This window comes from Camelina sativa, chromosome 10 (genome assembly GCF_030686135.1).
Source record: "Camelina sativa cultivar CO46 ecotype springtype chromosome 10, ASM3068613v1".
NCBI lineage: Eukaryota > Viridiplantae > Streptophyta > Magnoliopsida > Brassicales > Brassicaceae > Camelina > Camelina sativa.
The window spans coordinates 7,956,361-7,980,365 of record NC_141889.1 but is presented as its reverse complement, the minus strand read 5'-3'; the positions used below and the strand labels follow the sequence as shown (position 1 = coordinate 7,980,365).

The following is a 24,005-nucleotide window of genomic DNA, read 5'->3' as shown; positions in this document are numbered from 1 at the left end:
CGACTCGGTCTCTTTGTCGTCTCCTTCGTTTTCTTGTTTCTTCCACTAACAACGCCGACTAACCCGTTTACCCGACTCGTTTCATTGTTTCAGTCCACTTTTTTTTTCTTTGGTTTCCCACGAGTTGGATTAAGTATAAATGTATAATATAGTATAATACAACTTTAGAACCTTTTTTTTTGACAATAAAACTTTAGAAGTCAAATCTGAATTACAAATTTTACGACCACTTGGTTATAACAAACTCATGGTGTAAATTTGAACTTTTTTTTATAGACTACTAAAAATGTAACAAACTCATGGTGTGGTGGTAAGGAACAAAAAAGGCCCATAAGATGAAGCATGAACGAAGGAGAATTTGTTATGAACTTGCCACTAACATCAAATATATATTTTCCCTCAACTGTCCCAACTTGCTTTTATATAACCATAGCTTCTAATGTCCTTCATCCTCCATCACCTCTTATTTTCTTGTTTTCTCCCTTCAATTATTTTGTCTACATTTATATTTTAATCTTCTAAGACACTGACTTCTAAAGTTCTATAATTCCAAAACTTTAGCTTTGAATATTATATCTATTTGCTAATTTGGTAAATTTGATATCCACCACAACCACAATACTAATAGATGTAAAGAGGGAATATCACATCCAACAAAAGCCAACGAATTCGAAGATGAATATTGGCGAAAAAGAAACCTTTCCTATAAAAGCCAGCCTCGGATTCAATATTCAATAAAACAATAAGAGTAACAACTTCTATGAAGAAAAATAAGAAGAGACCTAAAGAATAAGTTATATCGACCCCAATAGAATACCCATTTTAGATCAGCTCCAAGAACAATGCTTCTTGTTTGCTCGTTAAACCTACATCGTTTAGAGTCGATGAGCATTCCCCATCGCCAAAAGCGTGCCGTGGAAAAGGCCTTACCTGTTTTTGATCACACAAACATTACCAACTAAGAAGTCTCCAACGAAAAATTGAATGTACATTACCATTTTATGGCACAAACCACTTACCAGCCTGTAAGTGTTGGGCTTCACAACTCTACAGATGTCCATAAAGTCGAAAAGTGACTGCATATGAGAAAGAAGACATGCTTAGTAGGTTACATATAAGGTTTTTCATATTGTCTGACGATAAATGAAGCTGCTTTTGGGATGCTCACTTGGAGTTTGTCGGATTTAAGGAACCGGCGGCCATGGCGGGTGCCATCTGGCAGTCTGACTTGAAGTGTAATAGCATTCTCTTCGCCTGCTGGTGGCTCCTGAGGCAGAGACGCTTCCTTGGTAACTAATTGCCTCTCCAGCTCCTAGAAATATAAAAAATTGGCTTTTCAAGAATCTGAAGAAACTCATCCAAATACCGCATACAGCTTAGTACCTATGAGACTTTAAACCTAGTAGCGAGGCTAGTTCTAACTATTTTTTCGTAAATGCAAGAAAGTATAGACATCCATTTTCTTGGTTCCAAAGGTTTATGTGGTGGTTTGGGTACTCATTCTCCATCCAAGTGCAGGATCTTGGTAACCACTCAAAACATAACATTCGGGATAACCTGTTCACACACAGGATTAGAGAGACTCATGTATAACCAGAAGCGCACCTGTTCCTCTTCCACCTTCCTGCAAGCTTCTTCCTCCTTTCTCTTTGCTTCTTCAAGAGCTTCTACTCTAGCAGCTTCTTCTGCCAATCGACGAGCCTCAGCCTTTACCCTGTCAGCTTCCAGCGATGCAAGATACGCATCGTCCTACATGAGTTCAGATTTCAACAAAGAAAAAACTTATCAATCCCTTCGAAAACCTAAAAGAGTGAAACTCTTTGCCCATTACTTCTATTCTGTCACAAGGATAGATCAAATAAAAAGTATTCTCCAAACAACTTTGGAGGAGGAAAGAAACAAAAAAATATTTCTAACCTGCTGTTCTCGAATCAACCTTTGAGCTGTCAATGACGGTGAGGGTGGACGCTGTGTCCTTCGCGGATAAGATGGTGCATAAGGAACACGATATTCACTATTCGGAATGCTTCCAAACATGGCAGCCTCTAGCATGACAGCTTCATCATGTTCCTCAGACGAAATGCCTCCCCACTTAAACCAAACATGTAATAAGAGTAATAGCTCAGCCACTGATTACTCTAGGATTCTTACTTGAAAGTAAAGGTAATCTGATTAATAAATATAGGAACCAAACATATATGCTTCACTACCTCAGAAGGAAAACCATTGCCAGCATCAGGTGAATGAATAATTGCATCTTGGGGAAGATCATCATTAAGTGGGGCCCGAGATCCAGAAACCGCACGTCTTGGTCTGTGCCTAACACGGGGTTCAATGAGTTCCTCGTCAACATAATCAGGGTCATAATCATCGTCATCGTCGTCATCATCACCATCATCATCGTAATCATCATCATCATCATCGTCATCATCCTCAGACAGTGAGCTAGGTGCTGCGAGTCTACACATGTAAAAACAATTTCATGGGACATTTTCTAGGAAAAACAGAAGACAAACTGATGGACTACAAAAGGTGTTACAAAACAAAACAGAACAAACTAACCTTCCATTTGAGGCTCGGGTACCCTGCTGTCCTGGAATAGAAAAAACTTCAGAGGCTTCTCTTTCTGAGGATGAAGCCTTCCAACCTTCACTGCGCAACACTTCTTCCTCTGCTGACTGCACTGTGACAGGTTTTGCTGCGTTATCATCATCTTCCATGCGAGACTGTTCATTTTCAGGCGACTGATTCCTTGGTACCTATATAACAATAGAAACCACTGAATAAATCTTGTGACTTCAAGGTAAACAGAAAACGAGCAGGCTACGCCTAATTCTCAAGTTTAAATACTTTCCATTATCTAAGTAAACCTTACCCCAGTCTCCATTTTTGAGGCCTCAATAGCAGCTCGAATCAATTCTTCTTCAATGTCACTGTAACCTTGCAAACTATTTTGTGCAGAACCAACAGGTATAGCACGCCTACTTTGTCCGGTTGAAGCAGACTGACTATCATCATCTAAGATGACTGCCTCTTGGGGAGCTGGACTATGAGCTCGAGATGTCTGGGTCACATCCTCAATAGAAGGAGCATCATTAGATCGACCTGATGGCACACTGCTGTCCTTAACCTCTATAGGTATCTGCCTGACCCCCCTTGGATGAGGTGGCATCGGAGGATCCCGGCGCGGGAAGGGGACAGTGGTTCTAGCTTCTGAGAGGGCTGGAGTCACATCACCATCTATATCCATTGCATCACCCTCAGGGATATTAGCTGGGTTTTCATATAGTCTGCACAAAGATGGTAAGAACGAGTCACACACATGTCTAAGCAAAGATGATAAAAGAGTGGGAAGGGCATATGAATTTTGATGTCCGTGATTATAGTATGCATTCACAGCTCTATTGAGATTCCCACGATATTCCTGCAACAAAGAAAGCATGTAAGTTTAAGCAAACACTAAGTATTAGCTACACCAAAACAATAGCTACAAGTATTACAGAGACTATAGAATGGCATAAAGCACCCAATAAACAAGTTCTAAACCCAAACGAAACTGTACACAAGAATGAGTTCTGAGAAGTTTGAAACTTCAACAATCAACTTAAACCCCTCAGCATATTCAACAACCCTAAAAACAAAAACAAAAAAGAACAAAACTTTTCCCTACTTAAACCACATAATTTCACAATGCGTAGGCAACAGACTTGTTTTAGATATCAATGAACAAATACCAAAATCGATAAGCTACACAGAGCAATGAAACAACAGAAACCCTCCTAACAAAAAACTTAATCCGATCATCGGATGACCTAAATTTCAACAAAATCAACTTCAAAAGAGAACATTTTTAGAAAAAAAAAAAGGAATTTTGATGATCAAAACCTAAAGTTACCCCAAAAAGAAAAGAAAAATTCTAAACAATAGAAGAAGGAAGAAGAAGAAAAGTGTAAACGAATCACCTCGAGCTTCCGAACGGCGACGGCATTGGAAGCGCCGGTGATGCTCATAAAGGTGTCGATTGCTTCCTGAGTGGGTGTCGCCATTAAAGAGAAACCTTGAGAGAGGAAGTATCGTCGTAGAGAAGATTTGCGTGTTTGAAAAGCTGGAGTGAAGGAGGAGGTAAAGAGTTAATAATGTTTATGTAATTCCTAAATAAATTGCAGTGTGGAAGAAGAAGATGATGAAGAAAGAATTGGATCGGCGACTCTCAGAGTTTAAAGCCCTTTTTTAGGTTCTTTTCCTTATTCTTTTTTTTTTTTACTTTTTGTTTTTTTTGGGTTTAGATTTTATTTTTAATTTAATTTTTATTCTTTTTGTAGATTTTCTTCGCTGTACGGTTCAGGAATCAGGATATTCCCCTATTTAAGATAATATTTAGGTTTGGGGTAATCCCAATCTTTACAAAAACAAAAAAAAATCAAAAATTAATTTGATTGAAAATAGTTTATATATCTTTTTTTGAGATTTTTTCTTTAATAATATATTGGGTTCAATATTGTAAATTTCTTACCTGATGCTTATTTACAGTTTTGTTACCACATATTTTTGTCAATTGCGGTAAATATATGGAAATATAATAAGCCTTAAAACGTTTGCCCAAAAAAAAAAAAGGCTTACAACGTAAAAGGGCTTTAGGCCCAACAAAAAATCTTATCTTATAAAACCCATAATCAGAAACTAGCTCATGATGATCATGCTCTTTTTTTTGGGAGTTTGTAGAATTGTGGTCATTTCGCTTGGCTATTTCAATTTGTGTTCCAAGAACAAGCAAGTGTTTAGATTAAACTGAAACAAATCCAGTTGACTACATGTAAATATACTATTCTACAATGATTTGAAGACTATTAATAATTGATTTTTTTTTTTAATCTAGAATTGATTTGTTATTTCGACTTGAACTTTTTTAGTTAGAGACACTGTGAATGTAAAATACACTAGAAAGGCCAATATCGATCAATGAAATCAAATTACACATGTCAAGGTCCCTTTTGATATTTTTTAGGTAGTGGCGGCGGCAACAAGAAAGGGTGTAACGTAATTTAAAGCTGTCATCAAGGTTAATATCGTCAATCACCACTTTTAAATCCTGACAATTTCGTCTATCCTCGAAATTCAAATCTTCCCTTACATCGGCAACTCCACAAGTGTCAGCAGCTCATACGCTTAAGGACACGTGGCACAAGTTGAATGCGTCGGAGTGTTTCGTTATTAGCTGGGGTTTGTTAATTATAACGTCACTAAGTAATTAAAAAAAATATAAAAAATTAATAAACAAATGTGATACACAACATTGTCTTCGTCTATTTTAAATTCATAATTTAATTTGTGGATTTTACCAGAGTCGGATCTTGATGCGACTGCTCAAACCAATTCTCCGGCGAGTACGATGGCCGGGAACAACTCGGAATCGAGTCTCTACCAGGTTCTGGTGGAGTGGTGTCAGAGAATGGAGACGAGCCAAGCGAGATTGAGAGAGGATGTTGATGACTTGTTGCTTCAGGAGGAGAGTCGAACCGGTAAGGAACCTGCGGCGGAATTGGAAACGGAGGCTGAGGCGGATGCGGAGGCTGATGCTGAGCCGGCGGATTCCTGGGATAATCCGACGGCGACTTGGGAGAGAGCAGTTTCAGGATTCTATTTCGCTGATAGTGCGTATCGGACTTTGATGGATTCGATGGGTCACGCGATTCATGTAACATCTGCCGCGTCTGGAGAAATTACTTTCTGGTGAGACTGATAACTTATTCGGTGTAGTGTTCATCTATGGTGTTTTGTAGATGCTTTTGCTTAAATCAGGGAGGAGTGTACTGTTCCATTGATTTGCCTTCTATGATCCGCTCTATCTGATGAATTTAGTTTATTTAGTGAGTTTTACAAGTGAAGGTTCTGTAGATTAAGCAGTTTAACAAAGTTATAATTAGTGATTCTTTGTTTATGCAACTGGTAATATATTATGTGTTTCTGAGTGAAGAGAATTTTTTTTTTTTTTTTTTTTTGTTATTTTAGGAGTCGTTCTGCTGAGAATCTTTACCACTGGTATGCTGAGGAAGTTGTTGGCTACAGAACGATTGATGTGCTTGTAACCGAAGAATACCGTAATTCCCTTACGGGTATCAGGAACAGGGTTTGCCGTGGAGAGACTTGGACCGGTCAGTTTCCGTTTCAGAAGAAAACTGGTGAACTATTCATGGCGTTGGTGACTAAAAGCCCGGTTTATGAAAATGATGAGCTCGTTGGTGTTGTTACTGTCTCGAGTGATGCGACGCTTTTCAATAGGATGCATCCACTAAGTAACGAGCATCAGCAACAATCACATAGTAATAGACAGCAATCAAATTCGAGAAAGCACCAATGGCACCTTCCCAGGGCTCAGATTGCTGCACCACCACAGGTTCCAGTTGTCCCACAGTATTCATCAACTGTTTCAAACCTGGTAAATCTCGCATCCCGAGTGTTCGAAGTTTTTTTTTGTCCCTTTTAAAAACAAAAGTCCTGTGCAAGATGAATGATTGTTTGTTTCGCTGTTTTGTGCACAAACCAAGCAGGCGTCGAAGCTTCGACCACAGAGAAATGAAGATGATTCTGTCAATGCAAATCAGAATTCTAGGAGCCGAGATGAAAATGCCCCGGTTGTTGCGTCCACAACTTTCGAGAAGTATGGTTCACTGGTAAGTCTTTGTTGTCTACTTAAACAGGACACTTCTCATTAGAATTTCTTAGTACAATGATTCTGAATCTACATATATAATAGTGTAGGCGGATAAGTTTTTGGGGAAGCTGCAAAGAAAGATTACTGGCAACCAAGGAAATGAAGATAATGAGCCTATCTTAGGAAATGGTATAAATAAGTCAGCCTGTGGCAGTGGAGCTAGTTCTAAGGCTTCTAATGCAGTAACATATACGGCTTTCAGAGACAATGGCAATGGAAAACCAAAAAGGGCTGAAATTAGATTTTCAGATGTCTATGGGAATGGAGATGAGGGTTTCAATGATGTGATACATAATGGAGACCGCTTTCAGTATATTGGGAATCTGGGACAAAGGAAACCTCCCAGAGGACTAGAGAGTGGTTTGGTGTCTGGCATGCGGGGAACAAAAATGTCGGACCTAAATGGTGAGATAGAAGATGCTTGGAATACTCGTCCTAGCGGCGATCCCTTGCCAATTCTTGGAGTCAGCATCAATAAGCAACAAAGTCCTGCCAACCAAGGGAATAGTAGATTCGTTACTGATTCGTCATGTGAGATACGATGGGAAGATTTACAACTTGGGGAGGAGGTCGGGAGAGGTGCATTTCGTTTACCAGAGTCTTGTACTCATTTTCACGGTTTAGATATGCAAAATTCAATACAGATCTTTGTCTTGTATGTTTAAATCGATGATGTGTTACATCACAGGTTCATTTGCTGCGGTTCATCGTGGAGTTTGGAATGGATCAGTAAGTTTTTTGTTATGTGATTCAAAAATGGTTCCTGTATCAGTGCAGATGTGTAATTAAGTAGTCCAATCTATCTGGATCAGGATGTTGCTATTAAGGTATACTTCGAGGGTGATTACAATGCGATGACATTGACGGAGTGCAAAAAGGAGGTACGCATATTTACTTCCCTCTGCTATGCAAGTGTTTAGAGAAATAATCTGTGCCAGACAAAATAAATCAGTTGGGATCAATATCACCAGATCAACATTATGAAGAAACTGAGACATCCGAATGTGCTATTATTTATGGGAGCGGTTTGCACAGAAGAAAAATCTGCCATAGTCATGGAGTATATGCCAAGGTCAGATCATTGACCTAGGGATCTGGAGGTAGTGTTACTTATTATCGAGTGTGTTGTATAAATTACCCTGTGTTCATTTTTTTCCTTCCGGTTTTGGTGATTAGAGGGAGTCTCTTCAAAATACTACATAGTTCGAATCAGCCATTGGACAAGAAACGTCGTCTAAGAATGGCCCTTGATGTTGTAAGACTCTGATCTTCCAAAGACCACCTCCCTCACAATGAAAGAAAAACATATGAAAGGCTGAGCAAGTTCGGGTTCCCTATTGTTGTTGCAGGCTAGGGGAATGAATTACTTACATCGCAGAAATCCACCAATAGTACATAGAGACTTGAAATCGTCCAATCTACTCGTGGACAGAAACTGGAATGTCAAAGTACAAAGGCTTCAGTTAACTCAAGTTGCATTCATGATACTTGTAAACTGAGTTTATCACTGCATGTACTTACAACTCTCTCTTCCCTAGGTTGGAGACTTTGGGTTGTCAAAGTGGAAGAACGCAACCTTCTTGAGTACTAAATCGGGGAAAGGAACTGTAATGTTTCATAAATGCCATCTCTGGCTTTTTAATCCACAAAACATTCTTGGATTTCTGTTACTAATCATTTTTTTTCTAAGTGCAGCCGCAGTGGATGGCTCCTGAAGTTCTCAGAAGTGAACCTTCAAATGAGAAGTACGTTTGATATAATATGAACATATTAAACCCTTTCCTGTTCTCTTTTTGACTATATTATTTGATAACTTGAACATATCCTTGGACTAGAAAGAAACTCAATACTTTCGTTGTAACTTGTAATAGGTGTGATGTGTTCAGCTTTGGAGTGATCTTATGGGAGCTAATGACTACTTTAATACCATGGGACCGTCTAAACTCTATTCAGGTACCTCTGGAATGATGTCATTAGGAGAGTATAGCTTAATCATGATATTTGTTGTAATCTTAAGATTGTAATACTATATCAACTTTTAATTAGGTTGTTGGAGTAGTCGGGTTCATGGATCGACGATTAGACTTACCTGAAGGATTAAATCCCCGGATCGCATCCATAATACAGGATTGTTGGCAAACGTAAGACTGATATGTATAAATTGTTTTCATCAAATACACCCTCAAAACTTTGGAGGGACGTATATATAATCTTTGTTCTCTATTTTTGGAACAGTGATCCAGCAAAGCGACCTTCGTTTGAGGAATTGATTAGTCAGATGATGAGCCTCTTCCGCAAACCTGGGTCGGGTGCGCAAGAAGACGACGATTGAAGAAGGTAATGGTTCATGGTTTTTAAAGTTTACAAAGCATAATTGTCAAAAAAAGAAAAAGTTTTCAAAGCAAGGACGTGAAGAAAAAGAAAGCATCGTCCTGATCACTTACTATACAAATGTTTCATTGTATTATACCAAACTACTATATATTTTCAATATATGAAAAAAAAGAAAGAAAGAAAGCAAAAAGCTGAATCAAAGTAACATACATACCCGTTACTAATTAGTTAATTAGAGTTAGGCTAGTGTGTTCTATTCTGGTTTGGAATGTCTACAGAAATAGAACCTTGTTTTCCGATTAGTGGTAAAAGTTTGGTTCAATTCTTTGCAATAAAACTTCGTATGCTATCGGTTTGAGAACTTCGGTTCGGTTTTTATTTTAGTCCTGATTCGTGAAAATGGGGAATGAAGTGCAGACAGAGGAGGACCCAAATGTAATTTATAAAACAAAAGGGATGAAAAAGAGAATAAGGAGAAAAACAGAGAGATTTGGTGTCTTGTAGTGAATTGTATTGTAGTTGGTTTCTTTTTATGGGGTAGAGAAGAGAGCAGAAAATGGAAGCAAGGGGTAAGGTGACTGAGTAGTGACAATTCGTAGCTTTGCTTCTTTTCGCTTTTTTATTCTCTCATTACAGCTTCCCATCACTGCGTCGTCTGTAGCTTCTCAGCACCTAATATTAAAGAGTCAGAAGCCTAAATACTACAATATTTTTTTTAAACTTTTAATTCTTTCTATTCGGGATCTTGATATAGACGCAGTTACATAATTGATTTATTAAAAGAAATTAAAAGGATACATAGATGTAGATGGGTATATTATACCGAGTATGTGCATGCATGTGCGTGAAGAGAAGAAGTATTGAAAGGAAGAAATTTTTGGGGGTTGAAGATAATTGTCTGCTTGTCTGGTTTGGTCAGAACAAATCACATCGAGCTACATAGTAGTAATATTTAGTTTACAATACATGCTTGTGACCTCTAGACAAACAAACTTTTTGAGACTTTTTTTGTTGTTTGCCTTGTATGTATTTCGATGTTGTAACATTTCACAATAGAGACATCTTTATCTTTCTAGGATCCCATCTTTCTATTATGTGTAATTCATTGATTGATGACCGTGTCCATTTTACCAAGAGGTATCTTTTAGGGGATCGTAATATAGTGATAGGCTGATAGCAGAAGAAGTCATTGTAGAAGTCGCTATAAAAAAAAGTGGGAAAGTAATTTTATATGACATGTTCTTCTGAACATCATTATAATTTATTTTCAGATATTTATATGGGATGTATTTGTTGTTAGTCATATATGTACATATTTTTGTTTTGACCCAATACATATTTTTGTTCTTAAAATAAAAATTATCGAATAAAAGAAACAAAAATAGAGTAGGTTACAGTTTCGTAGATGGAATCTTTTACCTTTTCATGATATTGATTAAGAAGGATTTGATGCTCATGATAAGAAATGATGCCAGTGTTGACTTAACAGAAAACATGACTAAACTCAGTACTAATTTGTGATGCTTGCAATGCTTTTTTATCGATCAGTAAAGGATTCCTCTTTTTAGGCTTATTACTGAATACTGATTCTAGTTCAGTTTAGATAGTTAGTTTTGAAATTTCTCTTACTGAAGAAAAGTCTTTTTTTCTTTTTTTTTTGGACAAACTGAAGAAAAGTCTAATTCCACTAAAACAAACGAAAGTAGAGAAGAATAAACTAAATTAAAAATGTCCCGCATGGCGTGAACGTGTGTGATCGCAACAACTCACGAAACTAATCTTATCAAATGACTTTCATTTTTTTTTTTAATTTTGCAATCTCACTCGTAAATTGGATGTTTCTTATTAGTCATTAGATTTGTTATTAGGTGCACCTAATCTTGTTAATAAATCATTGTATTCGTTAAATTAGTTCCTAATTCCTATCCAAATCTCTTGCAATATTACAATAACATCAAATATACTACTTGCCAACAAAAATGTTGTTTTGATAGGAAACAATAATTCCCGCTGATAATTTTTGACTAGTATTAAATTTAGAGACAGAACGCGAAGAGACACGGTACGAACGAGTTCACACACGATAAGACGTTGACCAAGGTCAACAAAATCCGTAGAAAGCTGAAGAAGAACCACCGTCCACTCGTAGTCGACTACTATATACGACTCTACTAAGAAAATTCATGTGGCCCTCCACATTTTGTACTTGTATATGACACATGGCTAAATCGCAACGGCCGTTTCGTCTGTATGTCTTCTTCCATCTCTCTCAGTCTTTGTCCTGTCTTTTTCTCATTGCATGGAGTCTTGAGACATACCGAAGATTCCAGTGCGGATTAATTGTCGGTCCAATTCTTGTTTTCCTTTTTACGACTACGAGTTAGATTCTCTGAAGCCATACACGTGAACCATGGGATTCGTTATATACATACTATGAGATTTATCTTTCTTAACAGTGTTTTTTCTTATCGACATGAAACGTATGATATATTTTACAACTCAACTTAGTATCCTAATTGTCTTAATGTCTTGTAATTAGTCAACTGCATGTCAAGAAATCTGTAACAATTAGTGCAAGTCCAAGATGATTTGCAATATAATTACCATATTTTAGGCATTTAAAATATTACTCCCACTATGGCTGTCAATGGTTGTCTAGTCTGCTCCGGACCGGACTAAAGTCAGACTAATCCGCAGTAAATTCACCATTCATAATTCTAGACTAGTATGCACTACTCCATACTATAAAACTCCATATTGGTCTGTAATTAAAAAAAAACTGCGTACTATGGAAATTGTACTATTAGTCCGATTTTTTCTCTTTACTCTTTAAAACCTCCATACGAACTCCATACCAAAAAGTGAAAGTTGGATTAAAACATGATTCTTAACTAGTTGGATCCAAGTTCTTTGTTCTTATTGGTTAAATTTGTGTTTCTTTGTACTTTTGAAAAATGTGTATACATATGATCATTCATAAGTATTAAAAATCCACAAAATAAAATTTCCAAAAAAAAACTAGAGCGACGAGAGAGAACTCTCTTCTCTTCAATCTTAGAAATTTAATTTTGTTTTAAATAAACCATTTATCTCAATAATCGAAATAATATTATTATGGAATAATCAAAATAATAGCTTTGACTTGTAATTCTAATCTTAGAAAGCTATTTTTTTTTGTTGAACTCTATGTTATGGGATAATCGAAATAATAAATTTTGATTTATAATTCTAAATACATCTTGTGATAATTATTATTAATTATGATAAAAATATAATTAAAATAATTTTAATCCTTTGTACACACCAGTCCATACTATGGTCTGATTTTTACCATTCATAATAGTATGGTGTTATGCATACTATTGTATGGTGTTGTGCATACCAATGTTTACTCCATACTACCGTCTATTCCCTTCGTACTAAAATATTAGTATGCACCATCTAGTATGGAGTGTACGAAGAAACTATTTAAAGCCTATGTTTTTTTTTTAAACACACTATCTTTTGGTTTTAGACTTTTAGTAGAAATGCTACTTGGTGGATAATGAGTTTTCTCTTTCTCTCCGTCAAATAAAAATTAGATTAATTAAAAACACTCTTACGAATTTTTTTTAATTATTTGACTAAACATCTTAATATTATATTTTCTCCAGTAATATATCTATATATATCTAATACATATGACTAAATGAGTGCCTATATAGTTTTGTGAATTACGTAATTTTCATTCGTACAACAATATTACCAATCGCATCGAAACGAAAACAACTATTCACAGAATATTCTCTATACAGTCCATACACATTAATGATATGAAAGACAAGAGAAGGAAACTAACAAAACAAAAACACAAATATAAGAATTGTATACCAAATTTGATTTTTCCCATGGAGCAAAACGACGTAACACCGGACGGCGCTATTCCGTAACGAGACGAAAAGAGGAGTTAGGGACCTCGAAAACGTGATCATGGAAGGAGATATTATTATAACGATAGCCATTGGATTTTACGGCGAGGGAGAAGGACCCATATCACAGCGACGCCATCCGTAATGGGGTCCGTAGTATAGTCAGTTGTGGTCCTCTTCCCATGCATCTCTAATAAAAAAAGTATTGACGCTTTTTGTCATCTCTCTGTTCTTTAGGACTCCGTCATATTATTTCTTCAGATTCACATGACACTATAGTGATGGCAATTTCTTCTAAATAAATCTTACTTTTTTTCTAGATTTGGTTCCAGTGCGGTGCTTACGACAACAGACTTTAGGCGATTTTAAAAAGAAATAGCTAAACCACAGAAAGTAAATCTACAAATTAAAGATTACCTTTGTACAAATTAAAGATTACCAAATAATCCTTCCTAAACAGTTACTTATTTGAATGTTTGTCTCAAATTTAACAAAACTACAAAGTGTTACTAAAAGATGGCACATAAAACTACAAACTACAAAATAGAAAATGATTAACAAGAGTTTTTATGAATAGTATTAAGTAGATTTACCGACAAAAGTAGAAATTTACAAAAGATGTTCTAAATATCGAAATGTCCCCAAAGTTACAAGTTTTTTTATTGACTCCTCATTTTTTTTTTTTCTAAGTTACTATAGATTAGTGGAATTTTCCAATTTCTTCACTATAAAAACCACGGCCCTACTTGGATTAGTGGATTTACCTCAAAAACACATTATGATATATAAGTATATTTTTATAAGATGGTACAATATAACACGAGTGAGGGTTAATGCGTACTATATAACACTAGTGAGGGTGGTTAATGCATGGAAATTACTAGACGCAACTCTGGAGTCTGGACTGGAATTAAATAGTTAATATGGAGATTAACGAAATTTCCCGGGAAAAGAAAATAGAAAGTAAGTGACTCACACGCGCGAGTGAGGCGTTTGGTTACTAACCAGAACACTGTGTTCTACTGCTACGAGGCTACTTAACTCTTTTTTATTACAAAGCTCTCTTTTGTTTGTCTCTCTCTCTCTCTTTCTATCTTGCTCTCTCTGCAAATAACTCCGGCGAGCAGAAACGTTGTCGTTTCATTCGTCAAGTGACTAATAATAATGGGAAAAGCTTTACGGTGGTTTAAGAATTTATTCGGACTTAAGAAACCTGACCCGGGTTATTATCCGGATCCATCTTTTGAAACACCTTCTCGGTCAACTTCCTCCAATCCTAAACGCCGATGGGGCTTCGTCAAATCAAAACGCGAAAAAGATACCGCACCGATGAATCACATTTCTCCTCCTCCTCATCCTCCGCTACCGAACTCGACGCCTCCACCGCCGTCTCACCACCAATCGTCTCCGAGACGACGGAGGAAACATAAGCCGACGTGGGAGGACGAGGGAGTTGAAGATTCTGATAAGCACGCGATTGCGGTGGCCGCCGCGACTGCTGCTGTTGCTGAGGCTGCTGTCTCCGCCGCTAATGCCGCTGCTGCGGTCGTCAGGCTCACGAGCACGAGCGGGAGGTCGACGAGAAGTCCTGTTAAGTCGCGTTTTAGCGACGGATACGACGACGCGGCGGCGCATGTTAGCAAGTTTAACGGTTACGGCCGCGACGGTCGTGAAGATCTTGCTGTGATTAAGATACAAGCAACGTTTCGTGGATATTTGGTAATTTTCTTTTCATTTCTTTAATTGCTATGCTAATACAATACTTATTTGAGTCGTTTCTTAAAAGTATGTTACAAAGCTAAATCTATAATTTCATAGAAATAAAACTTTATACTACGAAGCTAAATTTTTCTTTGACGGAAGCTTAATAAATTTATCTGTTACATAATTTCATAAAAGTTAATAAAAATGGTTATAGATTTGTAAAAAAATTCACGGGGATTATCGTCCAGATAACATTTTTCGATGTCGTAAACCTTCTGCTGCTTCCACTTCCCTAGACGAGTGATTAGACGCATTAACCTTCTCCTATAGAGCCCACTTGAATATTTTTTGTATAATAGTTTGCTTTGCGGATACCCAAAAACAAAATTGTACTAGTAGTATTTGCTTTTTCTTCTTAATTTTATATTAACCGGTTAATGGATTGATTGTATTTCTGTTCAACCGACTCTAAAATTGATTCCGGTTTGAACCATGTAAAGAATTGTCAATCAAGCAATACAACTTATTAGGAGTTTTTTTTCCTATTGGTTATTATTGAATTGTCTTTCACTGGACTGGACCACTGTAATAACATGGTGAATGCTGCTGGCTGCTATAACTAGTCTATATTTCAGTTCATTCTCTATATTTTATAGTCTCTATGTAATAAATATATATATGTCTATTAATGTTGTGATGCATGCATGCCTATTGAACTTTGTACTTTATAGTTTATGGCGAATCCTTTTTTTTTTTTTTTAATTAGTGTATAGTAGTGTGTAAGACAATTTACACCCCGAATGTGTACTCATCGACATAAAAGTCGCATTGTTCATTAATAGTCGATTCATCTTTCTTCTCGTAGAGAGTGACTATACATGTAAATAGTTTGGTTTTATGGTATTTATTTACATATATCCCTCCATTTAAATTTTTGTTGAATTTCAAAAGTTCAATTTGTTTTGGAAAGGTCAACTTGTTTTTTTTTCTTATTCCACTTACCTTTGGCGCCAACTTCTATCAAAACTCAAAAGTAATGCTTTTGAAAAATTCAATATGGTTTTGTGGTCCTGTCCATAATGGGAGCTTGATCTGAAGAGTCAAGTTATTTCAAGAATTGGTACTTTAGAATATTCTCTGGTGATTATTAGCTTTCTCTCCATTTTAAAAGCAATTTGTTATTGTTTGTATAATTTAATTGTAGGCAAGGAGAGCGTTAAGGGCACTCAAGGGTTTGGTTAGGCTTCAAGCAATAGTTAGAGGCCATATCGAACGGAAGAGAATGTCAGTCCATCTGCGTAGGATGCACGCTTTGGTTCGGGCTCAGTCTCGTATCCGTGCCAGTCGGGTTATTGTTACTCCTGAATCTTCTTCTTCTCAATCCAACAATACCAAATCTTCTCACTTCCTAAACCCCGTAAGCTTGGTTAATTTAATCCCTTAACATTGTTTCTTTTTAACCTAAAACATGTCTTTTAGTCTAAGGTTCCTTTTTAACAACTTCATTTTATCCTCAAGGGTCCACCAACGCCTGAAAAACTCGAGCATTCAATCTCTTCCCGCAGCTCCAAGCTTTCTCATTCTCATCTTTTTAAGGTATTAAACTTTGCTTATGGTCCTAATTTATATGTTTCTCACATTATTGAATCTATGTTAGTATGTTACTATGTTAGGCTTATCCATTTCCCATTTCATTATCTGTTTTTGTTTGTGACTTAAGAGATTAACTAAGAGATTGGATTAAAATTTTCAGAGGATTGGTTCTAAGGCTAGCGACAACAACAGACTTTATGCTACTCACAGTGAAACATTCTCAGCCATGGATGAAGAAGAAAAGATCCTTCAAATCGACAGGAAACACATCAGCTCTTACACAAGACGCAGCAGACCAGACATGTTCTACTCATCGCACCTTGTCCTAGACAACGCAGGTCGGTCTGAACCAGTTTTTGTCACGCCTTTTAGCCCGTCCTCGTCACATGAAGAGATCACAAGCCAGTTTTGCACTGCAGAGAACAGTCCTCAGATATACTCAGCGACTTCTAGAAGCAAACGCAGTACTTTCACTGCAAGTTCTATAGCACCGAGCGATTGCACAAAAAGCTGCTGTTACGGGGACCATCCAAGCTACATGGCTTGTACAGAGTCCTCTAGGGCTAAGGCCAGGTCCGTAAGTGCTCCGAAGTCTCGACCACCGTTATATTACGAGCGGTCTTCGTCGAAACGGTTTGGATTTGTTGATGTGCCATACTGTGGTGATACGAAGTCAGGTCCATACTGTGGTGATATGAAGTCAGGTCCCCAGAAAGGTTCTGCTCTGCACACTAGTTTTATGAACAAGGCTTATCCCGGTTCAGGTCGGTTGGACCGTCTTGGGATGCCAATTGGATATAGGTACTGAGAAACGTTGTTGGACTTGTTAACCTTGTTTTGTTGTAGATCAGTGGATTGAGCTTTACTGCTAATTTTCTTGGTCTGTAAGTTTGGAGTTACGAAGTGGATTTTAATCTAAATTGCAAATAGAACTTTCTTAATCAAAATGTTGGCATCTTTATAAAGCACTATCATTTGCCTAGATGGTAGCAATTTGACAGAACTGGTGTAAAAAAAAAAAAAATCTAACTCTTAGAAAGTGTCATGTCCACTGGGATTTAGAGGAGTAGCTCAGTTTATGGCACCACTTACAATATCTGTTCAAGTTATCTCCTCTGAATAGTATCACCAACCCAGAAGCAAACCTGCACATTGGCCAGTTTAGTAATTCACAATCAAAGGCCAAATCTGTATAGACAAAACAAATGTTCTGAAGAAGATATGGTATTTAAGAATGTTGTGGATCTTACCCGGCGACAAAGACCATGGATGCAATTACGCAAAGCACAAGTTGGCAAGTGTTGTACTTCGGTTTAACAATGGAACCAGGGATAAGAGAAACTCGGTTCTCATCCCATTCAAACTGTGGATGAATCAAGAGGAGAAAGCCGAGAAGAAAACCACCTAAGAAACCTCCAATGTGAGCAAAATTATCAACAGGAGGAAGTGTTCCTAATCCTAGGTTAACACCAACAATCACCAAAAGCATTATCAGAGCCACACCCTACAAAAAAAAGAAACTGAATCAACCAACCAAACAATTGTGAATCCAGAGTTGCTAAAATTAGATCATTCAGTGAGTGCATACCTTGTTGTCATAAGTAGTCCAATTGATTAACAACTCAGATAACATTGCTCCCAAAAGGCCAAACAAAGCACTCGAGGCACCAACAGATATAGCATTCTGAACAAACAGACAAGATAATATGCTCCCGCAGAAGCCAGATACAAGGTAGATCGTCCCAACTCGAACAAAACCAAACTGTTGTTCAAGACGAACTCCAATAAAGGCAACACAACACATATTCGCTAACAAATGGATAACACCAGCGTGCAACCACATACATGTTAAGAGTCTCCAAACTTGACCCCTTTGAACTATTTTGCCCCATGCCAAAGCTCCCATTTTCTCCAACCTGCCAAATTCAAAGATCAATTCAAAACCAAACCCAATGCATCCGTAAGAACTAAACCTTCCCAGAATACATAACAGAGCTCGTCAGCTCAAACCTACCCAATGCATCCTCAAGAATCTTTTTTTTTTTTTTTGTTTTTGGCAAAAATTGGGACTTTGACTAAAATCTGAAATCTACAATGCTAAAAACTCAAACCCAGATCATAAAAACTTAAACTTTATAACGAAATCAAATTTGCTACAATGTTCAGAGAGAGAGAGAGAGAGTGAAAGACTCACGTAGAAGAAGAAGGACCGAGAAGAGGATTTGACTTGAAAGACTCAAATGAGAATCTTCCTAGCAACTTTTTCGCTAGACATCGATGGCTATTGTGAGGACAATCATTGAAGTACATCACCACAACGAAAACGACGACGTTCCCGATCACCACCATTGGAATCACCCACGACTTCCATCGCACGTCAGGTCTCCTCGTCGTCTCGCCGCCGCCGACGTTATGACCGTCTCTTCCTTCTTCAGGATCTGCTTCCGCCGTGGAAACCATCTCTGTCTTTAGCTATTATATAGCAATCTCTGCCAATCTTGAATATTTTTCTTCAGTATCAGAATTTGGGAACATCGTTTGAGCAAAATTTTGAATAGAAAACTTCAAAAATTGTTAATTTTTTTTTAAAATAATAACTGCAATATCGCATTAGACAGGTAAACTGCGAACAGAGAGATATTTGCTGTCAAAGAGTTTTAAAAAAAAAAAAAAAAAAAAAATTGGTTTCAGCTTTGTGTGTTGTTGGTATGTATATGACGTACAGCATAATATAAGAACTTTATTTATATGCAAGAGTAATTTGTGATATGTATTGATTTGTGGGAATTGGCATCACAGCTTGACTTGACTAGTTGGGAGTTGATTGTGATATCTCTCGTTTAGTATTTGTAATATATTTTCTTAGTTCTTTTGTAATTATAAAGTACTAGTTGAGGCATTAGGTAAGTACTAGTTCTCTCGTTTAGTTAAAAGTTTGTTACAAATCGTTAACCTCAATTAACGTCTATCGTTTAGTATATATACTAAACACTTAAACCAGAATGTAATCTTGGTTTACTCAGTAAACCGATTTAAACCATCTATCCTAATAGAAATTAAAAAAGCATGAAGGTGACTCAAAGCATAATGAGAGGCTGGATCATCAGGATTGGTTTGTCATTGAGATGAGATTTTACAATTGTGTTTAGTTACAAAATTTCGAACTATAAGATATTGCATGTTCAATCAAACCTTCATATTCATTAAATAATAGTATTTAATTTGTTGCAATTTCTTGTGATATCGTATATTGCTTTGAAAACCGAAAGTGTTTATAACCCTTGTAAGTTAATTGATTTACAATTCATGAATGACTAGCTACAAATGTTCATGAATTATACTTTAATTTAACTCCTTTAATTTTTATAAGTTGTATAATGTGTAGATTGCAATACCATGATTGGCCGGGGAGAGATATAACGTGACATTGATCCGATTCAGAATAGAAATCATGAGCTATGAGTACTCCAGGCTCATGAATCTGAAAACCTGTTTAGCTAGGTTAAAAGATAAATTGTCTCATTCAAGCTCATAGGAGATGAGTTAGGGATGTGACAAGGATATTGAAGTCGTTTGGAAGTCCAAAACCCCTGTCTCAATGAAACCAGTTGAAGATCCAATCCATCATTCCCTCACGATTTTGAAGCTCAAAACAACACCGTCCGCCTCACCAAACCAAACCTAGAAGAATCATATAGAGGGTAAAGGGTAATTTTAGCCCACCGTAGTAACACTTGATTACCCCACAAAGAAAAAAGAACCATATCCTTCCATCAACACTTGCTGGCCAGATACAAAATCCTGCCATTTTCGTTATTTCCGTTTGGATCTGTTGGCTTAAAATAACTAAAGATTTTGTTGTTCCGACGACTCCTCTTTTGCTAGTAAAAGAATTAGAACTTGATGTACATCAATTCATTTTTTTAGCGATTAAGGTAAAAGCATATACCTTGTATCTCCAGCGTCCATAAGATCCAAGAGGATAGAGCATTGCATCGCGTATGACGGCTCCAACAAGCATACGTTGCAAAACTCAAATTATCAATAATTGTTATAGATATATTTCGTCATTTCATCATCTAACATTGCTTTATTTTAGAACTTGGAGAATGTAGAGTGGACCGGTCACATATAATCTGTAAAACTAATCCTTCAACCTTTAGAAACTTGCGATGCAAGAACGTGCAACAAATTTCAAGAAATTGCAAGAAAATACTTTGTGTGCACAACTGCACATTTTGATATTTTACCTCAAAAGGTTCGTATTAATATAATTAGATTAAGATATATATTTTATTGTTGTAGTTGTTGTTAAAGTTTGTGATAAAAGAAAATGTAAATATTTTTTAAAATTTAAGGTATATAAAAATAAGAATTTGAATTTTTTTGTCAAACGGACCGTAATTTGTTTTAGGTATTAATTTAGTTTGTCAAAAAGGTATGAAAGTAAAAAAAAAACAATCTCATATACCAGACGATGGATTAAATGTAGTGAGTTATATGATAGAATGAATTATAATTTTGAAATGTGTTAAATTTAGAATTTCAAAATTATATGATGAGATGATTTTAAACTAGTATAACATATCAAAATTTAAAAATATGAAAAATTATTCAAAATTTCTATATAAATAAAATTCAATCCGTGAAAGTTCCGTTGTACCGGTCAGACCAACCATCTAATTATGATTCCGAGTTGAGTTTAAATAATTTCATCAAAGGTAACAGTAAAACTCTTAAATGTATTGACGGAAATTACCCAGCCTAAGAAGATATTATGGTTGACAAATAATTATGCCTCCTTTGACTTGTGAAGGTTTGCGTTAAAGACGACATTAAATCTCGTTAATGTATTGATGAAAATTACTTAGTATAGAGAGACTTTGTTTGACATGTATGTACGTTTCAAAATTAATTACAAGAAAGAAACCATAAATTTTAGTCAAATGTACAAGATTGCTAAGGATACGCAGTTACATGTATAGAAAGATATTATATTTATAGGAAGAATGTGATTATATGCCAAATGACTTCTTCAATCTTTCTCCAATTACTAGAACAAATCTTTCATAATAATTAGCTCCTTTCTCTATATATAAGAAAAAAACTTACTATCTCATTTCTCTATTTAGCAGGTTGATGAAAATGAAACTGGGGTGTCCACTTCCAGTAATGTGGATGACTTTCTTGTGCTATATTCTATGTTGTAGTATTTTGATGAGTCAAGGTCATCGCCATGACATTGTAGAAGCAGCCGAGAAAATAAAAAGTTTTGAAGATTTTGAAATAGAGCAAAAACTAAAGCATATCAACAAACCTGCTGTCAAAATTATAAAGGTTTATCTTCTCACCATATTAAAACAATAATTGTTGGTGTTTATTATATATGAACATTAGAATCACTATCTTATTTATGAATCCACAGTCTATTTCTGGTCAACGGTATGGATGCGTGGACTTTTACAAACAACCAGGATTTGACCAATCATCCATGAAAAACCACACATTTCACTATAAGGTATGTTTCTCTAATAATATGAATTTCAACCAGGATCTCAATGGTAATTAAGAAATTGGCATGGCAATGATGTGACTTATTTTTCTGAATAATCTTTACTGTTACGAAATTAAGATACTTTTTGTGTACTATACAAAAAACAGTTGGGTTTTGTCCTAATCTAATATTGGTTCAACTAATTTATTAACTGATATTGGATTTTGATGTGCAGATGGGTATGATATCACACCCTAAAGGATCAAAAGTAAAAAGAGAGACAGTACTTCGTAACAAAACATTTGGTCACTTATGGGAAAATGGCGTAGGTTGCCCTATTGGTACGGTTCCCATATATCGAGCCACCAAAGACGATCTTTTAAGAATGAAATCATTTGATGACGAGAATTCTAATCCGCAAAGTTCGTGGAAAAGTGCCTATCAACCTACGCTTTCCAACGAAGGTCATCACGTAAGTGCTTTCTAAGTTTTTATTTTATGAGTAAGAAATGTCAAACATAATAGAACATCGTAATAATAAGACCGATGGTATAGTTGAAACGAGAAATGAATATATATGTTTGCACATAATGATTAATCAAAATATGACTAAATTCTCCCTTTTAAGTAGATATATAGATAACAATTATTTAAGTGGTTATGGGTTTAAACACGTTGAAATGTATATACCTTATTGCCAACAGTAAATGTTTTGATTAATATTTCGTGAATAGTATTAGTGTATTACATACATATGGCGGATGACATTAAAAAACATATGTAATTTTTTTTTGCCAAGAAAAAACATGAGTAATTGTACATTGTAATTGAATTTATAATATTATCTATGGTGTGATACATTTATATTTGAAAATATCAAAATAGTGGTTTCTATTAACTTTAATTATGATATTGATACTATCCGAGCACATTACAATTATGCCATATCACAATGTTAGTTTTCTCAATCATTGTTTTCAGTACTTTTCTGTGGTGCGGACTAAAGGAAAACCAAGGATTTACAATGGTGCATCTATGAATATGCATAGAGGCACTTGTCTGGCTGGACCTATGCAATTCAGCTCTGGTCGGATGACCTTTCAAATCGGAAATGAATTCATTCAAGTTGGTCGGATCGTAAGTAGATTTATTTAGATCTGCTTTTTATATCCTTTTCTATTATCAAAATACATGATTCATATTGTCCATTCATTTTTTAGTCACATCCACAATTATACAAAGACGCTTGGATTCGGCTGTTTGTATTTACAAATGTGAGCCGACTATCTTATTTTTTTTTTTAAATATGTCCATACCATATATAAATCAATCATTAATAGTCACATGTTTATATGGTTTAATACAGGCGGGAGGACATCCGTGTTTTAATAACTTCTGTCCGGACGGATCCGGGATGATACTAGTCAGCCAAGATTTTGCTCCTGGTCTACTTCTCCATGAGAGAGATTATGACATCGCCATACAGAAGGTCACTTTTTGTTCGTGCTCATTTTTTCCCCAACTATTAAAGTCATAAATTCGATCATACTAGCTAGGGGGTACGGATAGTAACATGTAAATATGGTTGAACTCTAAAGCCATGACAAGCTTTTTTATCTATAAAATAAGAATTTGTTTTAAGTTTGGTTTTGTTGAGTACAGGACAAAGCCAACGGGAATTGGTGGCTACTGATGGGGCCCTCATGGCAAGAAATTGGGTTCTGGCCAGCAAGCAGATTCAAAGAAAGTCATGGTACAGGTATAGAATGGGGTGGTGAAGTCTATAGCCCTTCACTTCCAAGTCCTCCAATGGGAAATGGTGGTCTACGGTTGACTCCCGAGGAGGACGCCTATATGCGCCTAATCACGATTGTGGATGAAAATTATAATACCGACAAAAGGGTGGGGAACACAGAAGCGTTTTCAAACAACAAATTTTGCTATCCAGTGCTCGACGTAAAGGACTCCTTTTGGAAACATGTAGGTCATTTTGTTCTATACGGAGGCCGTGCGTGCAATAAACTTTGATAATGCTTAGAACTATTCCAAAACTGTAATATCTTAACATGTTGAAAAGAAACCAATTGAGAATAAATATTCTTAATATGAAGAATAGTGAAAAAATAACTATATGAGTTTACTTTTTATTTTACTTGTGGTTAGAAAGGGGAATAAGAAGACCTATTTATATGTTCCAAAACTTTCAATGTTGAATCAAATACTTTTGTAATTCACGAGAATGTAGAAATTTTAATAAACA

General features: G+C 36.1%; 5 protein-coding genes across 7 annotated transcripts; 3 read left to right on the top strand and 2 right to left on the bottom strand.

Moving 5' to 3' along the window:
- Positions 1-682: 682 nt before the first annotated feature.
- Positions 683-4,336, bottom strand: LOC104718000 (Ubiquitin-like superfamily protein). 2 transcript variants are annotated; one of them, XM_010435648.3, is made up of 10 exons: positions 3,963-4,214; positions 3,363-3,424; positions 2,876-3,290; positions 2,563-2,759; positions 2,211-2,460; positions 1,918-2,091; positions 1,606-1,749; positions 1,169-1,312; positions 1,020-1,076; positions 683-930 (listed from the first exon to the last, which is right to left on the bottom strand). In XM_010435648.3, the coding sequence occupies exons 1-10, from the start codon at positions 4,044-4,046 to the stop codon at positions 823-825; spliced, it is 1,635 nt and encodes a 544-aa protein (XP_010433950.2). In that variant the 5' UTR covers positions 4,047-4,214; the 3' UTR covers positions 683-822. The 2 variants fall into 2 exon arrangements, with proteins under 2 accessions (XP_010433950.2, XP_019086825.2); XM_019231280.2 differs by having other exon boundaries at positions 2,876-3,424; positions 3,963-4,336.
- Positions 4,337-5,239: 903 nt separating this feature from the next.
- LOC104717999 (uncharacterized) lies at positions 5,240-9,236 on the top strand. 2 transcript variants are annotated; one of them, XR_015568264.1, is made up of 14 exons: positions 5,240-5,730; positions 6,010-6,436; positions 6,549-6,671; positions 6,760-7,291; positions 7,401-7,441; positions 7,525-7,593; positions 7,684-7,812; positions 7,889-7,967; positions 8,062-8,160; positions 8,251-8,319; positions 8,408-8,457; positions 8,584-8,665; positions 8,759-8,853; positions 8,948-9,236. XR_015568264.1 is itself a non-coding variant. In XM_010435646.3 (14 exons), exons 1-14 carry the CDS (start codon positions 5,390-5,392, stop codon positions 9,042-9,044), a joined length of 2,205 nt encoding a protein of 734 aa, XP_010433948.2. In that variant the 5' UTR covers positions 5,240-5,389; the 3' UTR covers positions 9,045-9,236. The 2 variants fall into 2 exon arrangements, 1 of the variants encoding a protein (XP_010433948.2); XM_010435646.3 differs by having other exon boundaries at positions 7,684-7,784.
- A 4,755-nt stretch (positions 9,237-13,991) lies between these two features.
- On the top strand, positions 13,992-17,198 carry LOC104717998 (protein IQ-DOMAIN 22-like). Its single transcript, XM_010435645.3, has 4 exons — positions 13,992-14,673; positions 15,863-16,075; positions 16,177-16,254; positions 16,412-17,198. Exons 1-4 carry the CDS (start codon positions 14,119-14,121, stop codon positions 17,057-17,059), a joined length of 1,494 nt encoding a protein of 497 aa, XP_010433947.2. The 5' UTR covers positions 13,992-14,118; the 3' UTR covers positions 17,060-17,198.
- Positions 17,185-19,130, bottom strand: RBL7 (RHOMBOID-like protein 7). Its single transcript, XM_010435644.3, has 4 exons — positions 18,446-19,130; positions 17,840-18,167; positions 17,502-17,755; positions 17,185-17,396 (listed from the first exon to the last, which is right to left on the bottom strand). Exons 1-4 carry the CDS (start codon positions 18,709-18,711, stop codon positions 17,294-17,296), a joined length of 951 nt encoding a protein of 316 aa, XP_010433946.1. The 5' UTR covers positions 18,712-19,130; the 3' UTR covers positions 17,185-17,293.
- A 2,149-nt stretch (positions 19,131-21,279) lies between these two features.
- On the top strand, positions 21,280-23,872 carry LOC104717996 (protein neprosin-like). The gene is made up of 7 exons (XM_010435643.2): positions 21,280-21,588; positions 21,677-21,769; positions 21,981-22,217; positions 22,727-22,882; positions 22,966-23,019; positions 23,112-23,234; positions 23,408-23,872. The coding sequence occupies exons 1-7, from the start codon at positions 21,391-21,393 to the stop codon at positions 23,771-23,773; spliced, it is 1,227 nt and encodes a 408-aa protein (XP_010433945.2). The 5' UTR covers positions 21,280-21,390; the 3' UTR covers positions 23,774-23,872.
- Positions 23,873-24,005: the final 133 nt, after the last annotated feature.

Excerpts from the sequence above, each read along its gene's own strand:
- LOC104718000 (XM_019231280.2), bottom strand. The coding sequence starts at position 4,046 with ATGGCGACACCCACTCAGGAAGCAATCGACACCTTTATGAGCATCACC. Across the intron at positions 2,760-2,875 it reads CCTCAAAAATGGAGACTGGG|GTACCAAGGAATCAGTCGCC; the intron begins GTAAGGTTTACT and ends ATTGTTATATAG. Across the intron at positions 2,092-2,210 it reads GCAATGGTTTTCCTTCTGAG|TGGGGAGGCATTTCGTCTGA; the intron begins GTAGTGAAGCAT and ends GTTTGGTTTAAG.
- LOC104717999 (XM_010435646.3), top strand. The coding sequence starts at position 5,390 with ATGGCCGGGAACAACTCGGAATCGAGTCTCTACCAGGTTCTGGTGGAG. Across the intron at positions 7,292-7,400 it reads TGGGGAGGAGGTCGGGAGAG|GTTCATTTGCTGCGGTTCAT; the intron begins GTGCATTTCGTT and ends GTTACATCACAG. Across the intron at positions 8,854-8,947 it reads ATACAGGATTGTTGGCAAAC|TGATCCAGCAAAGCGACCTT; the intron begins GTAAGACTGATA and ends TTTTTGGAACAG.
- LOC104717998 (XM_010435645.3), top strand. The coding sequence starts at position 14,119 with ATGGGAAAAGCTTTACGGTGGTTTAAGAATTTATTCGGACTTAAGAAA. Across the intron at positions 14,674-15,862 it reads CAACGTTTCGTGGATATTTG|GCAAGGAGAGCGTTAAGGGC; the intron begins GTAATTTTCTTT and ends ATTTAATTGTAG. Across the intron at positions 16,255-16,411 it reads CTCATTCTCATCTTTTTAAG|AGGATTGGTTCTAAGGCTAG; the intron begins GTATTAAACTTT and ends TAAAATTTTCAG.
- RBL7 (XM_010435644.3), bottom strand. The coding sequence starts at position 18,711 with ATGGTTTCCACGGCGGAAGCAGATCCTGAAGAAGGAAGAGACGGTCAT. Across the intron at positions 18,168-18,445 it reads CTCGGTCCTTCTTCTTCTAC|GTTGGAGAAAATGGGAGCTT; the intron begins GTGAGTCTTTCA and ends TGAATTTGGCAG. Across the intron at positions 17,756-17,839 it reads GGACTACTTATGACAACAAG|GGTGTGGCTCTGATAATGCT; the intron begins GTATGCACTCAC and ends TTTTTTTTGTAG.
- LOC104717996 (XM_010435643.2), top strand. The coding sequence starts at position 21,391 with ATGAAAATGAAACTGGGGTGTCCACTTCCAGTAATGTGGATGACTTTC. Across the intron at positions 22,218-22,726 it reads TTTCCAACGAAGGTCATCAC|TACTTTTCTGTGGTGCGGAC; the intron begins GTAAGTGCTTTC and ends CATTGTTTTCAG. Across the intron at positions 22,883-22,965 it reads TCATTCAAGTTGGTCGGATC|TCACATCCACAATTATACAA; the intron begins GTAAGTAGATTT and ends TTCATTTTTTAG.